Source organism: Gallinula chloropus (assembly GCF_964237585.1).
Source record: "Gallinula chloropus genome assembly, chromosome: 1".
In the NCBI taxonomy this organism is placed as follows: domain Eukaryota; kingdom Metazoa; phylum Chordata; class Aves; order Gruiformes; family Rallidae; genus Gallinula; species Gallinula chloropus.
In genome coordinates, this window is record NC_140085.1 from 54,042,960 (window position 1) to 54,057,329 (window position 14,370).

The 14,370-nt window shown below is 42.4% G+C and overlaps 1 protein-coding gene across 1 annotated transcript in view; it reads left to right on the forward strand.

Moving 5' to 3' along the window:
* The window catches only part of CDK17 (cyclin dependent kinase 17), a 96,383-nt gene extending 83,348 nt beyond the window's left edge, over window positions 1-13,035 (forward strand). Inside the window, exons 9-18 of the mRNA XM_084276477.1 lie at window positions 316-410; window positions 1,249-1,311; window positions 4,551-4,674; window positions 5,671-5,791; window positions 6,328-6,425; window positions 6,737-6,842; window positions 7,613-7,655; window positions 8,858-8,948; window positions 9,114-9,191; window positions 9,625-13,035. Of these exons, the coding sequence (XP_084132603.1) occupies window positions 316-410; window positions 1,249-1,311; window positions 4,551-4,674; window positions 5,671-5,791; window positions 6,328-6,425; window positions 6,737-6,842; window positions 7,613-7,655; window positions 8,858-8,948; window positions 9,114-9,191; window positions 9,625-9,662 (857 nt within the window). The 3' untranslated portion in view covers window positions 9,663-13,035. The remainder of the gene's footprint in view (window positions 1-315; window positions 411-1,248; window positions 1,312-4,550; window positions 4,675-5,670; window positions 5,792-6,327; window positions 6,426-6,736; window positions 6,843-7,612; window positions 7,656-8,857; window positions 8,949-9,113; window positions 9,192-9,624) is intronic.
* The last annotated feature ends 1,335 nt before the right edge of the window (window positions 13,036-14,370 follow it).

The following is a 14,370-nucleotide window of genomic DNA, read 5'->3' on the forward strand; positions in this document are numbered from 1 at the left end:
TTATTTACACTGAATTAGACTTTTGCTAGTGAGTAATTTGCAGGGATTCAGCATACATGTTACCATATGCCTACTCCTGCCTGAAATGTATGATTTGGGAAATATTTACTGTTTGTTACTCAAATGTTTATTTGGTGTTTTGATTAAATAACTTCCTTACATTTGGATTTAACTTAATGCTATATGAGTATTATGGTCTTTGAGATAGTGTTTTAATTAAAAAAACCCACTCACTTCTATGTATGAGCCTGTTAGAAATGCATTTAGTACTCGTGTGTGCTGCGTTTATGTTATCCCTAAAATTCTCTTTTGCAGTGTCGTTGCTGAAGGATCTGAAGCATGCAAATATCGTTACCTTACATGACATTGTGCACACAGACAAGTCTTTGACTCTCGTTTTCGAATACTTGGTAAGTGCTTAAAGAACTAGGGAGCTTTACATTCAGTTTACTGTTTGGAAGTAACACAGACATAACAGCATTCTGTACTCTTTTCAAAAGTCCTGGGAAGGTTAGTTTTGTCCTGCATAGAATCATTCAGCTGAAAATGAGAAATGTTTCCAGCTCTAAAAGTGCTGTAAGTTAGTAAATAGTGTTCTGATGATTTCAGGGTTTCATTAATAGCAGTTAGTGGTGATCTCCCTCAGCAAACTCTCTAATTCTACCAAAATTGTTAACTATAAAAAAGGATAATCGTGCTGTTATTCAAACAATACTTTTCTGTTATGATGCAACTCTGGCAAGTTGGCCAAAGGAAAAAAGTATGCTTAAAAGTAAACAGGTCCCATCTCTTTGTTACAGCCTTTTCCAGCAAGTGTCCACAGATAAGTATCTTGCTTGCTCACCTCTTGCACGGTAGACTTTTCACTCTCTCACTGAAGCTTTACTGTCCTGATTTCAGTCAGGATGGATAATGATATCTTTGTATAATATGCTGGGATGTATATGGAAGTGTAGTACGAGGAATGTAATTGGAGAATGTAGCAGTTCCATAAATCGCTGTGGCACACACAAGATGAAGAAGGTGGCAGTAACAATTAATGTCTGAGATGATGCAGCTTGCTGGAAAACATGGGTGTTTGTATCCACTGGAAAACCAGAGGTTTCTGCATGTTCAGGCTTTGGGAGATTTATGATTGAACAGCTCCTGCAGAAAACTCTGTTTCTGATGAACTATTTTGGTTCTGATAATATTTGAGTAATCTGTTGTCTGTAATTCTGCTGAACAATGATGACGGTGTTTTGACAGGACAAGGATCTGAAGCAGTACATGGATGACTGTGGCAACATCATGAGTATGCACAATGTAAAGGTGAGCGTTTTCAGTGAGAGTCTTCTGGCTTTCTCTGCTCTAAGAATTTTGGAGAATTTAATAATCAGAAGGTCTATAGTTTAGGGCTTAAAAAAAGAAACAAAATTAAGAAGCTTTAACTTGCTTTTTTGAATTTTGGGCCTGTCTTAACTGTGTTTGACGTTAGATGGAGTCTTTGGTTTTGATGGCTTTTAAGTCTTTGAGACACTGAAAGCAGAAGAGAATATAACTTTGTATGTTTCAGTTTTCTGTGAAGTTTTTTATATATGTACACACACACACACACGAGCTAAAAACTTTGCTAAAAACAGAATGCATTGATAACTCTTTTGACCTCTTCTTGCCTTTCCATTATTTTACACTCATTTATTAAGACTGTAGTTAATCAAAGCAGAGTAGGGTAATGAGATGTAAAAACAAATCTTAAAACACCTCCCCCTACCTCACCCCTTCTTTCTGGGCTCAAGTTTATTTGCGATTTCTCTAGCTCCTGCCCTCAGACAGCACAGGCTGATGTGGGATGGGGGTTCATCACATGTTGTCTCTGCTGCTCCTTCCTTCTCAGGAGGAGGACTCCTGACACTCTTTCTTTGCTCCAGCATGCGGTCCCTCTCATGGGAGACTGTCCTCCACCAGCTTCTCCAGTGTGAGTTTATCCCACAGGCTGCAGTTCTTCACGAACTACTCCAGTGTGGGTCCCTTCCACAGGGTGCAGACCCTTAGGAACCCTCATTTTCCCATCTGTCCTGCTGAAACTAACTCAAGTTCAAGTGTTAACAAGCAGGTTTTGATTTGGAAAACTGGAATACTACTTAATGTTTTGGGTTTTTTTTAACACTTCTGACTTTATAAACAACATTCCAGAGGACAACGCTATCTTGAAATGAGCGAAGTTGTCCAAGGATGCTGGATTACCTATATCACCCTACTGTGTTTCAGCCTGTGCTGGACTGACTGTACCTTTAAAATCTCTTCATTAAGCCATATATAAGTGATATAAGGGATGTTACTTGTATGGTAGATGCGTTTGAGAAATTCTGCTACGCCTCCTGGGACAGGGGGGGAAGTAACTTTAAGATGTGACCCTAAAGAATAAAACCATGAGTGTGCATACGTGGTAGGAAAATTATTTTTACACAGTAGCACATGGCACAAATGTGGTTGACAACACAGTATGCTGTGAAGTGATGGGCTTTGTGTGCATTCCAGTAGAGTTGTCATCCATGGTTTTGGCTTAGCTGGGCGCTGAAAAATCTGTTCTTGGTTGAATTGCATATGGGATTCAGTCTAGATACTGGTTGCTGTTTGGATGGCTTTTTCTTTTGTTCCATTGTCACATCACAGTAAGTATCTTGAGGGAAAGACATTTGCCCTTAACCTACTCTGTTCCTTCCTTTGAGAGTCGACAAAGGGAAGTTCTTTCATTTGTATCTACTTCAGAGACACAACAAAAAACATAATTATGCTTGTGTTTTTAATTAACTACAAGTTAGTAAGTAGCTTAAAAAAAAGAAGAAAGGCTGTAAGTGGTAAGCTGTTAGAGAACAAGCAGAATCTGCTTGTGGTAATCTGAGCTAAGCAGAGGAACTGTTTTGCCTTGTTTGCCCATGGTTTGAGCTGTGCCCTAAGAGCAGGTTTGTACAGTCAGTACCTTTGGCACTGACGCTTAAATGCGGTAGCTGTAGGTGGTTACCTTACAGCTGCTGGGGGGTGGGTCTTCATTGATATTTGAGAGACCTTCCTGCCATCACTCCCCTCACATTCCTCAGATAATTTTAGGGGTTTGAGTTTTAACAAAATGAAGATGTGCAATACAAAGATGTGTGCGATCTCCGTGGGTATTACTGATCCAAACAAAATCTTGAGCTAACACATTTTGCCCTGTGCATTTCCGAAAGGAAATTTTCCATGCTGACTCTGGTGAAGAATGATCTACTTTGCCTTCTTGGCTAACCCTTGCAGTGCCAGTACACGCTGGAGATGGCTATCGATTTCCACAGCAGGTCCTGTTAATACCACTTGGGACTGACTACCCCTGCAACAGCATGGCCATGAGTAGATGGAGCAAAATGGGCTGCTTCTCGTTCTGCCCTTCAAAAAACACGGAAAACAAATCGATCCAAATTTACTTTTTTTTTTTCTAGACCGAATAAATCCCACTTAAGCAGCCTGAGAACAGATGGATCTAACTACACCTGCTGCGTGTTTGTCCAGTTTAGGAAAAAGAATTTGGTGGTGTCGCCCGGTACAAAAATAAAAGGATGTGTTAGAAAATGGTTCTATAAAAGCATTGTAGTGTTTTCTCCTCAAAAGTCCTGTTAGATGCTCAGTTTGTCAACACCGGTGACACTGCTTCTCTAGTGCTCTGTATTTTTTCATTGTACGTTTGATCATCTATGCTGGCTGAGGTCTGTTCCGTGATAGATGCCAGCAGTGGGTGCTCAGAAGCCCCATGTTTTAAGATCAGACCCTTTATATATACAGGAACAGCAAAAGAGTAGTTCTTCATGCAGCAGTGCAGTAAACTTCCTTGGCTGCCCTCTGCTAAACCTTTCTTTATCCCTTACTATTTCTGTGTCTCTCTATGTGCAGCATTAATATGCATGACTGAAGTTGCTTGCTTGGCTAGCTGTTCCAAAGGACTAAAATAAACCCGTGTGTGTCAAGGTGAGGGGATGAATATGAATGCCAGAGGCAGTTGGGCTGGTTTAATAATCCTCATTTCCCCATTTCTTCGTGTTTCCGGAGCTTGTCGGATCCAAACGTGTTTTTCCAATAGCAGGCCAACGCTGCCGTTACGTGGTTCAGCACAGTAGGCTCGAAGGGATGCTGAGATGCATTTTCAGAAGAGCTTCTGTGGCAGAAGAGAACTTGAGCATAGTCAGAGACAGTTACCTTTAAAGGCATCGCTGTGGGGAAGAGCATCAGTAAATGGTTACTTAAAAATAAACAGCCCTGTGGTTCTCTTCAGTTAAGCAGAACAAATTACTCTTAAAATCCTTCTTGCAAAGGAGCCTGTTAAGGCAGTGCATCAGCATAAAGGGGTTTGAGTCTGTAAACAGTAATGGTGATGTTCAGAATGTGTTCCTGTAGAAAAGTAACTTACTTCTTAAGAAGTGTTTTTTGTCCTGCTTACAATACAAAGACTTGTCTCTGCAGCGCCCAAGTGGGCTGTTATACTCCTGTAAGCTGTAGATTAACATTTTTAGTCTAATTTATATAAATGTTCTCTTTTGTAGTTGTTTTTGTACCAGATTCTTCGTGGTTTGGCATACTGTCATAGAAGAAAGGTATTGCATCGAGACCTGAAGCCACAAAATCTACTAATTAATGAGAAAGGAGAACTGAAGCTTGCAGACTTCGGTATGGCCTGAATTTACTCTGTAACTAATATTTTCTTCACTCAGCAAGAGAGGGGCATCTTTCCTTGTAGAGGAAAGATGAAAACATCAGGTCTGTAGTGAGTTTCTGCATTCTGGGGTGGAAAATGAAAGTCAGCCTTTACAGGATGTTAGTAATCAAAGTAATAGGTGTGTGGGTAAGGCTGTCGCATGACTTGTGGTTTGAAAGTAGTTTACAGCTTCCTTTGAAATCGGCACTTAGTCAGATCCTTAAGGTGGAGCTCAGGTTGCTTTTCCTAATACTCCACATTACTCAAAAGCGGAGTAGTAACCACGAGGTGAGACAAGAAGGGTCTGTCCCTGTGCTGAACCAATTCAGATGTTTACTCCATCACTGATACACCCAGTTCCAGTAGTGGGACGTTTGCAGTTTCCTGTTACCTTCTGCGTCAGGACAGTCCTTTGAAAGTTGTGCTACTGCTGTTTTTTCCCCTTGTGTGTGGATGAAAGCTGCTCAGAAGATTGCATCTAACATGATAGACCTAAATTTTATTGAAGTTACTGCTGACAAACTGGCAGTGTTAGAATGGAAAACCCCTGCTGATCCAGCTCCGATTTGATCTGTTTCCACCGTCTCATTATTGGTTTGTTGCCTTCTGCCATTTGCAGCCTCATTCTCAAATGGAAATCTTGCAGAAGGTTTTCACCTTCTGAGGGGAGGTGGTGTATTGATATAATGCTTCCTTGTTGTAATGAAATTTATGGGATTGCTCCAGGTTTTGATCCACTTGCCTGTCTTCTGTGCATAAAAATGCCAAGCGTGAGACTCCTGTGAATAGTAAGAGGCAAATCACAAGTTGTAGACATATTTATTAGGGCTTTTTAATGAACATTAAGGGAAAGTATTTAGCAAGTGCAGTAAAGTTGACTTAGCCCTTAAAAATTCATTGTCAGTTTCATGCAAAAAAAAACCCATTTTCAGCAAACTGCACATGACTTTATTTCCCTTTTTATCAAGGATTGGCTAGAGCAAAGTCCGTTCCTACAAAGACCTATTCCAATGAAGTTGTCACGTTATGGTACAGACCACCTGACGTTCTCCTCGGATCTTCAGAGTATTCAACTCAGATTGACATGTGGTTTGTATAGTTTGGTCTAATTTACATTTTTATTCTGTGTCGAGTTGAAAAAAATGTCATCTCTTTATTATTACATAGCAGCAGTCAAATGCTCATCCTTTGAATTCGTGAAGGCTACAACTGAGTTAGATTTTTAGAGAGAGGATTGGCAGACAGGGGAGATGCTATTATTTCTCTCTGAGTCCCTTTTTATTGCTTGGAGTAAGCAGGCGTTGGGCCCACACTGTTAGGAGAGAAAAAACAAACATGCTCTCCTAATGACGTGGTATTTTACAATGGATTTTTAATCCTATTGATAAACCTGCCACCTGAAGGAAGAGGATTTAATACAGCTGTGACATACGTTTTGGTTTGTCTTTGACGGTTCTTTTGTTGCTACGGATCTTTCAAAACAGTATTTTTGATAGCAGTGCATGGCTACCAACTAATTCAGTAATTTGTTTTAATTGAAGAGAAATCACAGAAGTCTTGAAAAGAACTGAAAGCTGAAATTGTTGGGCTGTTTCTGATTTCTCTTTTTCTCTGTTTGTACAAAGGGGCGTGGGATGCATATTTTTTGAAATGGCATCGGGAAGACCTCTCTTTCCTGGTTCTACTGTTGAAGATGAACTGCACTTAATTTTCAGACTTCTGGGTAAATGGATATTTTCAGTAGTAAACTTAATGCTATAAGTTTGTTCTTCTAAGCAGTTTTTCCTCAAGAACTGCAGATCCTTATCGATAAGCAAGGATGTTTTATATTGCACTGTAATTAAGGTGAATGACCGTGCTGTTGATGACAAATGATTGAGCTGGCTGCATGGTTGAGTCTGTACAGCAGACACTCAGCAGCTGATTATTTTTTTATTTCTTTCCTGTCTAAATTACAGGATTAAATGCTTATTTGTGTTGAAGTTGTTCCTTTACAGTTTTTTAAGTTTAATTTGTTGCCTTTTTTAAATGCAGGAACCCCATGTCAAGAAACGTGGCCGGGTATTTCTTCCAGTGATGAATTTAGAAACTACAACTTTCCTAAGTATAAACCACAACCCCTCATCAACCATGCACCAAGGTACTTTGTGTTCTAGTCACAGAAAACAGGCACCTCTCTGGCTTTGCATATGTGCAAATGTGAACGTGTTTCCAAGTAGGGTCTGCTGCTGAGTGCTGGAACACTACACATCAGTTGTGCTACAGTGGGCAGATAGGCACGCAAAGCATGGTCCTAGTACTAGGCAGTTACTTTGTCTAGTATCATTCAAGACACCCCAGCGCCTTCATGACCTATAGAACTATAGACTGCAGTTGATAATTCCTGCATAGAAGAGTATTCACCCAGCACTTCCTAAACAACTCAAATTCTCTTCTGTCACATAAGAAGCTGTGGTTAAATGGCAAGGTTTCCTTGAGCAGTCTCTTCAAATGATTCTAAAACATTTATGAGGCATTTGAAGGGTCTGCACAGCTGTTTAACTTTATAACAAAGACTACCACGCTTTTGTCAACGCTGGAGAAGAAGACCTACCATGGTGTCCTTCAAGGGAGTGAGTAGTGTTAGGCTTTAAAAAAAACTTGCTAAAATAAATGATCCAGGCCAGCTTAGTAAATCACAGTCCAAAGCTCAGGATTTGTCTGTCCCCAGTGTTTTTCAAATAGTCTTGTTGTGGGAAGCTGGTACTAGTATGTATATATGGTAACATGCAGAGAAGCTGCTTGGCTGAAAGCATTTCTGTCTTTCGTTTTCAGGTTTGATGTCATTTACTGAAATCAGTTCCTTAGCTTTGCTTTTGTAAATAAAGTTCAATAACTGTTTTAATTTTGTAAAATATTTTTTGTTTTTAGGCTAGACACGGAAGGGATTGAATTGATAGCCAAGTTCCTTCAAGTAAGTTGTGTTTTGTGGCTTTGCTTCATAAAAGAGGGAGTTTAGATTTTTAATACATTATTTACAAAATGTTTTAGAAGCTGTAGTACCTGCTAGATCTGTCTCAAAGTGGAATGTGCAGCTGAGTCTGCAGTGGGTGACAGGGTGGGGAAGAATGACCGTTTTGGGAAGCCTGTCTACTGTAAGAATTTAAAGCCTGTTTAGTTTTCAGTTTGTTGTTGGTTTTTTTTTTCCTAAAAGTGATTTCTTCCCTTACTACTTTGCTAAAACTAGAATTGGTTCTGTGTTAGCCATTCCCCTAAAAAGCTAAATCCCTGGTGAGATACAGCATTAACCCAGAGCTTTGACGCACCAATGCTGAATTTCTGTGACAATGAACATAGCTCACTACTAGAGAATCAGTTACTGGGGTGTAATATTACTCTCTGATCTTGCAAACTGGATTCAGAAGGCGAAGTGGTACGTGGGTTTAATCTTTTAATCTTCATTAAAAATGAGCCAGAAGCAAGACAAAGGGAAGCCAGACAGAAGGCCAGCTCTTTCATCTTTGAGTCGGTGCAGAAGCACTGTAACTTCGTGATGTTAAAACTTCCTGGTACATAAGGTGGAGTGTAGTTACTCTGCAGCCTATGATTTATCTTACATCAGGTCTTCATCTTGTTTACACATGATGTCAGAGCAGAACTTGCAGTCCTAGTTTGGACTTTGTTCCTGTTTGCATATGCCTCTTTAATGGCTGTGCCTTCGGTCAGACGCGTGCACGTGCCAAGCAGGAGACGTTTGAGCGCAGGCTGAAGACCCTGTTGTCTAAAGTTCTGCTCTGTGCAGAATGTCCATCAGATTGGAAAACTTGTGGTCTCACGTAACAGCATTTTCATTGCAATTTAGTGTTCGAACATGAGGTAGACAGAAGCCTGTCATCCAATCCCTACATCTATAATTAAAGATTAAGTATATTTTTGACTTGCATCCGTTCACAGCAGTTATTTTGACTATTCCAGCAGTCTCCTCGTATGTTGCTACTGCTGATTGCAGATAACATATGTTACGTTTTCATGTGTGAAATAAAAGTAATGAAAACAAATGTGTCCTAGTCGGTTTAGTGGGAGGTACCAAGCGAGTGGAACTCTGTCCCTCCCTTGGATGAAATGCTGGAGTCTCTTAACATGAACCAACCTGCTCCTTTCCCTTTGTGTTAACAGTACGAATCGAAGAAGAGGATTTCAGCAGAAGAGGCCATGAAACACGCGTACTTCAGGAGTCTTGGAACAAGAATACACACTTTGCCTGAAAGTAAGATGGGTAGTAAATTAGCAGAGTATTGTTAAAGTAGTATTCTATTAAAGAAGTTTGATAGATGTTGGCATATGTCATTTAGAATAGGAAAATTTTTATCTGAACTGTGTAATTAAGGCTAGTTATGTTCAGGTGTGGATTAATGTTTCTGTTACATTCCAGGTGTTTCAATATTCAGTCTAAAAGAGATCCAGTTGCAGAAAGACCCTGGCTTCCGAAATTCCACTTACCCAGAGACAGGTACAGAAACTGTGGGGTTTTCTCATGGCTGCAAAGGGAATACCATGCCAGGGGCACTCGGGACTGAGGAATACTCTGTTCAGTTGGTCTGTGTGAGTGCACTCAAAACAGATCTCCAGAACAGTTTGCTCAGATTCCTGAGCTAAACATGTGGGAGGAGGGGGTGAGCTTTACTAGGGGCGGTAGAGGGACTGTTAGTACGAGACCTTCTCAGAGCTTCACAGGGTTCCTGTGTGGGTGTGGTGTCGAATGGTGGCACGGTCAAAGAGCAGGAAAGGCCCAAGTGCAGCTCAGAGAATGATGCTGATACCGGATTAAGCACAAAGAAGGGGCGTTCTCTCGGAAGGGCGAGGCCGCAGGTGCAGGCGGTACCTGAGTGGATGCCCTGACGTGCCCGTGCTTTGGTGTCTTACCCTGGTCTGTTCTGTGGCAGGACACGGGAAGAACAGAAGGCAGAGCATGCTCTTCTAAAGCCAGCGGTGCGGGGTGGAGCCCAAGCCTGTCCTCTCGGTCGAGGACTCGGATCTGAAGGCCGTGTGCTCTGTTGGTGGACTTGGAATCGCAGTTTGTCTACACTGTCCTCTTCACAGTGGAGTCTTTTTATTTCCAACCTGCAGATTATGTTTTTATATTTGTTGTCACAGTGTGACAATTTTTTGTACAGTTGGTTTTAAGGTCTCCTCTGCCACTAGAGCCAGTAGGTTACAGCTGTTGATGTAACTGTAGCTGCAATTTTTGTGCAGGACTGAGAAACACAGTGCATTATTTATTGCGGAATCATTGCTGCTAAATAACTACTGTCTGTATAGTTAACACAACAGTTCCATGCCTGAAGAAGTTGCAATGGCTTTATAATATGTGAATGCATCTGTTTCTCTTCATAAAATGTTCTACTGCTGCGGGGTTTTTTTGTATTTCTTAAACTGCAGTGTTTCCTGGAATGTAAACATAGCTTTGCTTGGCTATAGGTGAACCATCTTTAATGCTCTAAGTTCATGGCACTTAATTCCTTATTTAACATTGGAAGTATGTGTTGAAATAGCTGAAAAAATTATAATGCATCTTACGTTTCTTGAAAAGCACATGGTGTGAAAGTTGATGCAAACAAGTGACCAGTAGCTGTTAATTTGCTCTCGGATCCTACGTTCGTTATTGGTAAATTAGAGCATGGAGACTGGATGATGAACTTTGCCAGGCTCGCTCCAGCATAAGGTATTTGCACGTTGTTGTGCACAGGGGGCCTGCGAAGCGATGACTTTTGTACCTTCTTTTTAACTTTAGAAATGCAAACCAGTGTAAAGATGATTCGTAGACGTTGGACCCCGGCTTATGCTTAGACATGTAGAGTCTCTGCAGTACAGAGGAACGGGACAACTGCTTACGGGAACGTGGGAATAACGCCACCCTTTTCCCACCTGGTTGCTCTCCCATTTGTGCATTATTCACTTGAAATCAACTGGAAAGATGCAGGTTTGTACTTGGTAGGAACTCGCTAACCTACAGAGCTTTTACAGGGGGAACCCGGAGAGTTTTTCAGATCTTAGGTGTTATCTGTTTACCAGAGATAGTAAACATGTTACTACTATGCTTATGCATCTCAGTGAGTATCATAAGTACACCCTTGGTGATGGTTACAGTATTTTTAAGCATTTGTGTTCACCTTTATGAACCTATTTGTTTAGTGCATCTTAAAGAGACTGTAAATCTTTATTGGTATATTTTGAAATGGTCATGTAAATCTTTGGCTGGTATATCATGAAAATAGTCATAGGTAACTTAATTTTTCCTGACATTCACTGTAAAACGTTCAGGGGTCCTACCATTTCTGTTCAGGAAATCTTGTAGTTTATTGTTATTTAACAGTATTAAGTGAAATTTTTGTATATTTCATTTTAACTTTATTTGTGAATAGTGATTGTGGCATGTTTGGGGGTGTTTTATTAATATTTCATCGATACTGGTAAATTTGAATTGGGAATTGTTTTTTTTTTATTATTATTATTATTATTATTATTTTCTGGAAGAGAGAAATTCATGTGTAATGGTGACTGTTGGACCACTACTGCTTCTCAGCATTTGTAAACCGGTTTTACGTTAAATCTTGTAGACCTAACAAACTGCTGTTATTTCTAACTGACCGACCTGTATTAATATTGTACTTTTGAAAGTATAAATATTACGTGGAATTCTTTGGTTTTGTTTTGAAATTTATAACAACAGAGGGCCCTGTGTTGTTAAAAATGCAGACTTGAGTGAGCTCGGCGGTTCTTGGGGCGCTGTTGGAAACGTTCAGCTAGGTCTGTGTGTGTTGTGGGGGTCATCAGCTTTGACTTGAGCCGCTCGTCAACCCGCGCAGCGCAGAAGTAGTGCGGCAGTGAGAGACGTAACGCGACGGCGGCCGTTGGCTGAGGCCCTTTGGGATCTTACCTTAAACCTGGTCCACGGTCTGATTTTTAGCCAGTGAGTCCTGCATGTCACACGGTGTCAGGAGCCCTGCCTAGGCCTAGGAGCGTAGTAACGTGCCCCCGATGCACGCGTGGGTCTCCCGCTGACGCGTGCGCGTGTGGCGGAGGCGGATTTGGCACTGATGGATAAAAAAACAAACCCCCTTTGTCCCGAAATAGTTGTTTAATATATTTTTTTATAGTAGCTATGGATCTGATCTAGATTTTATACTGATTAACTTTGTAGGAAATACGTTGTAGGCGTGATGGTGTTGAAGGAAGAAGTATCAGGAAAACATCTTTCTCTTTTTTTTTTTCTTACAGAAGTAGCGAAGATGGTGAGTAAATGTTCACTGTGGGTAAGCGTGGGGTTTAGCTTCTCTAGAGCTGTAATACTTGATCGGTCATAAAAGAGCGAGTAACGACGTGACACTAACCAGTAAAGGACTGAAAGGTTTCCCTGGTGAAATGAAGTGCGTTAACGAGTTTAGAAAGGGATCGGCGGCAGCTGACAGGAGGAGGTTTCCATTTTAAGTGGGAACTCAGCCTTTTTTGGTACAGGTGACAAGATCATCCATAAATCTAAAGCGCCCTCATGTTTATAAAGAGATTTTTCTGAGGACCTGTGGGTGACTCCACTTGCTTCGTTAGGAGGTAGCTTTAAAGAATGTATTTCTTAAGAAACATGGCGTCTGCGATCGAGCCAGTTTCAGCACAGGGTTTTGTTGCTGGGGTTTGGTTTCTTAATTGTCTCTAATTGGAATTCCTGTGTCAGCAGAGACAGCTCTGTGGCAGCTGCCCGTTTGGGGCAGCCGTCAGCGAGTCTGAAGTCGCTGGGTGTTCCTGTGCGATCCTTCCCGTGCGGGTCAGTGTTGCGCCTCCTGCCCCACAGCACCGGGCGCTGCGGGCTTGGTTCCGCTGTCCCAGGAACCGTAGGGAGCGTTGGCCTGTTCGGGAGCAGACCTTGAGCGTGAGGAAAACCAAGCAGGTGGTCGCTGAAAATGGATGACTTTGAAGAGTTGGTGTGGCAGCCTTTGCTTGAAGATGAGCGATGGGTTAATGAGAAATGGCCTGCAAGGTGTTGCTGTTTTGAGTAGTTACTTTTAGAAGATAGCCGGAGTATCCCACCTACCCCGGGGTAGGAATGGCAAGGGGTGTGCGTATAGGTGCGCGTAGGAACAGGGGGGGCTTGGAGCCAGGAAAGAGGCAGGTGGTGGTGAGGTTGCGTGGACACGCGGGTGACGGCTGAAGGGGGCAGAGAGGGTGGGTGAAGGACGGGGGTTTACAGGGCAGGACAGGGTGGGAGGTTGAACGGGCAAAGCAGCTGCTCAGCGAGGCGCCAGCGGAACGCGCGTCTCCCCAGGGCTGTGTTATCGTTGTGCCGCTTTACCACAGCATTGAGTAGCCAGAGTGTATCCCTGAATTGGGCAATAAAAGTTCAAATAAACAACTATGAAAGAACCGACACCCTTTGTATCTGCAAGTCATTTGTAAAACTGCAGGGCAGCGTCCCTTGGGCCGCTCGCTCCGTGTTTGCGCCCGCGTTTCTCCCTGGGATAAAGGTGCCTTGTTTCTGTTTCACAAGGTTCAGATGGAATTAAGGTTAACAATCCACTCAGGTGCTGAGGACAAAACGTCTGGAAGGTGTTACAGACCCAGGAAATACCCGGAATTAAAGTCAGACTTGAAAGAAATCCAAACAAATCAGGGCATGGAAAAGCACGGCTGCGGGACACGGTGACACTGAAGAAAAATTAGAACCTACTTTGTCCATGGCAACGTGCAGTCACGGGCGTGTGGCGGCTGGTCACTTAACAGGCAGAGTTTATATAACTCCTGCACTTTGTTAGCACATTTCAATGCCGTTTTTCCCCTCTTGCAGAGGTTTGGCTGTGAAACAAATGCAGCGTTGCTATGAACTTTCTTCATATTGGAGAGGAATTTGAATGCTTGCCTCTTACAGATGTTTGTTTATTTATTGTCATTTCAGAGGCTGGGCCGTTAGAAGATTTGACCTGTACCTGGGTCAGCAACACCCATGTATCTCACAAACATCCATGTCAGAGCAGTTTATGAGGTTGACAAGATAACAAGTCTATAAAACATAAAGGAAGCACTGGGAAGTCAGTGTTGGGCTGATGGGTAGATCATACAGACAGAGCTTACTTTGCAGGTAGGATAATAGCAGCAGGTTGAGAGAGGCGATTCTGCCCCTCTGTTCTGCTCTGGTGAGAGAGACCCCACCTAGAGTGTCCAGCTTTGGAGCCCTCAACACAAGAAGGACATGGACCTGTTGGAGCGAGTCCAGAGAAGGGCCACACAAATGACCAAATGGCTGGAGCAGCTCTCCTATGGAGACAGGCTGGGAGAGTTGGGCTTGTTCAGCCTGGAGAAGAGAAGGCTCCAGGGGGACCTTAGAGTGGCCTTCCAGTACCTCAAAGGTACTTTCCTATAGGAAAGCTGGGGAAGAGCTGTTCACAGGGCCATGTAGCTGTAGGACAAGGGGTAATGGTTTTAAACTAGAAAAAGGGAGATTTAGGTAGGATATTAGGAAAAAGCTCTTCAATCTGAGGGTGGTGAGACGCGGGAGCAGGTTTCCCAGAGAGGTGGTGGAGGCCCCATCCTTGGAGACATTGAAGGTCAGGCTTGATGCGGCTCTGAGCAAGCTGATCTAGTGAAGGTGTCCCTGCTTACTGCATGGGGGTTGGACTGGATGACCTTTAAGGTCCCTTCCA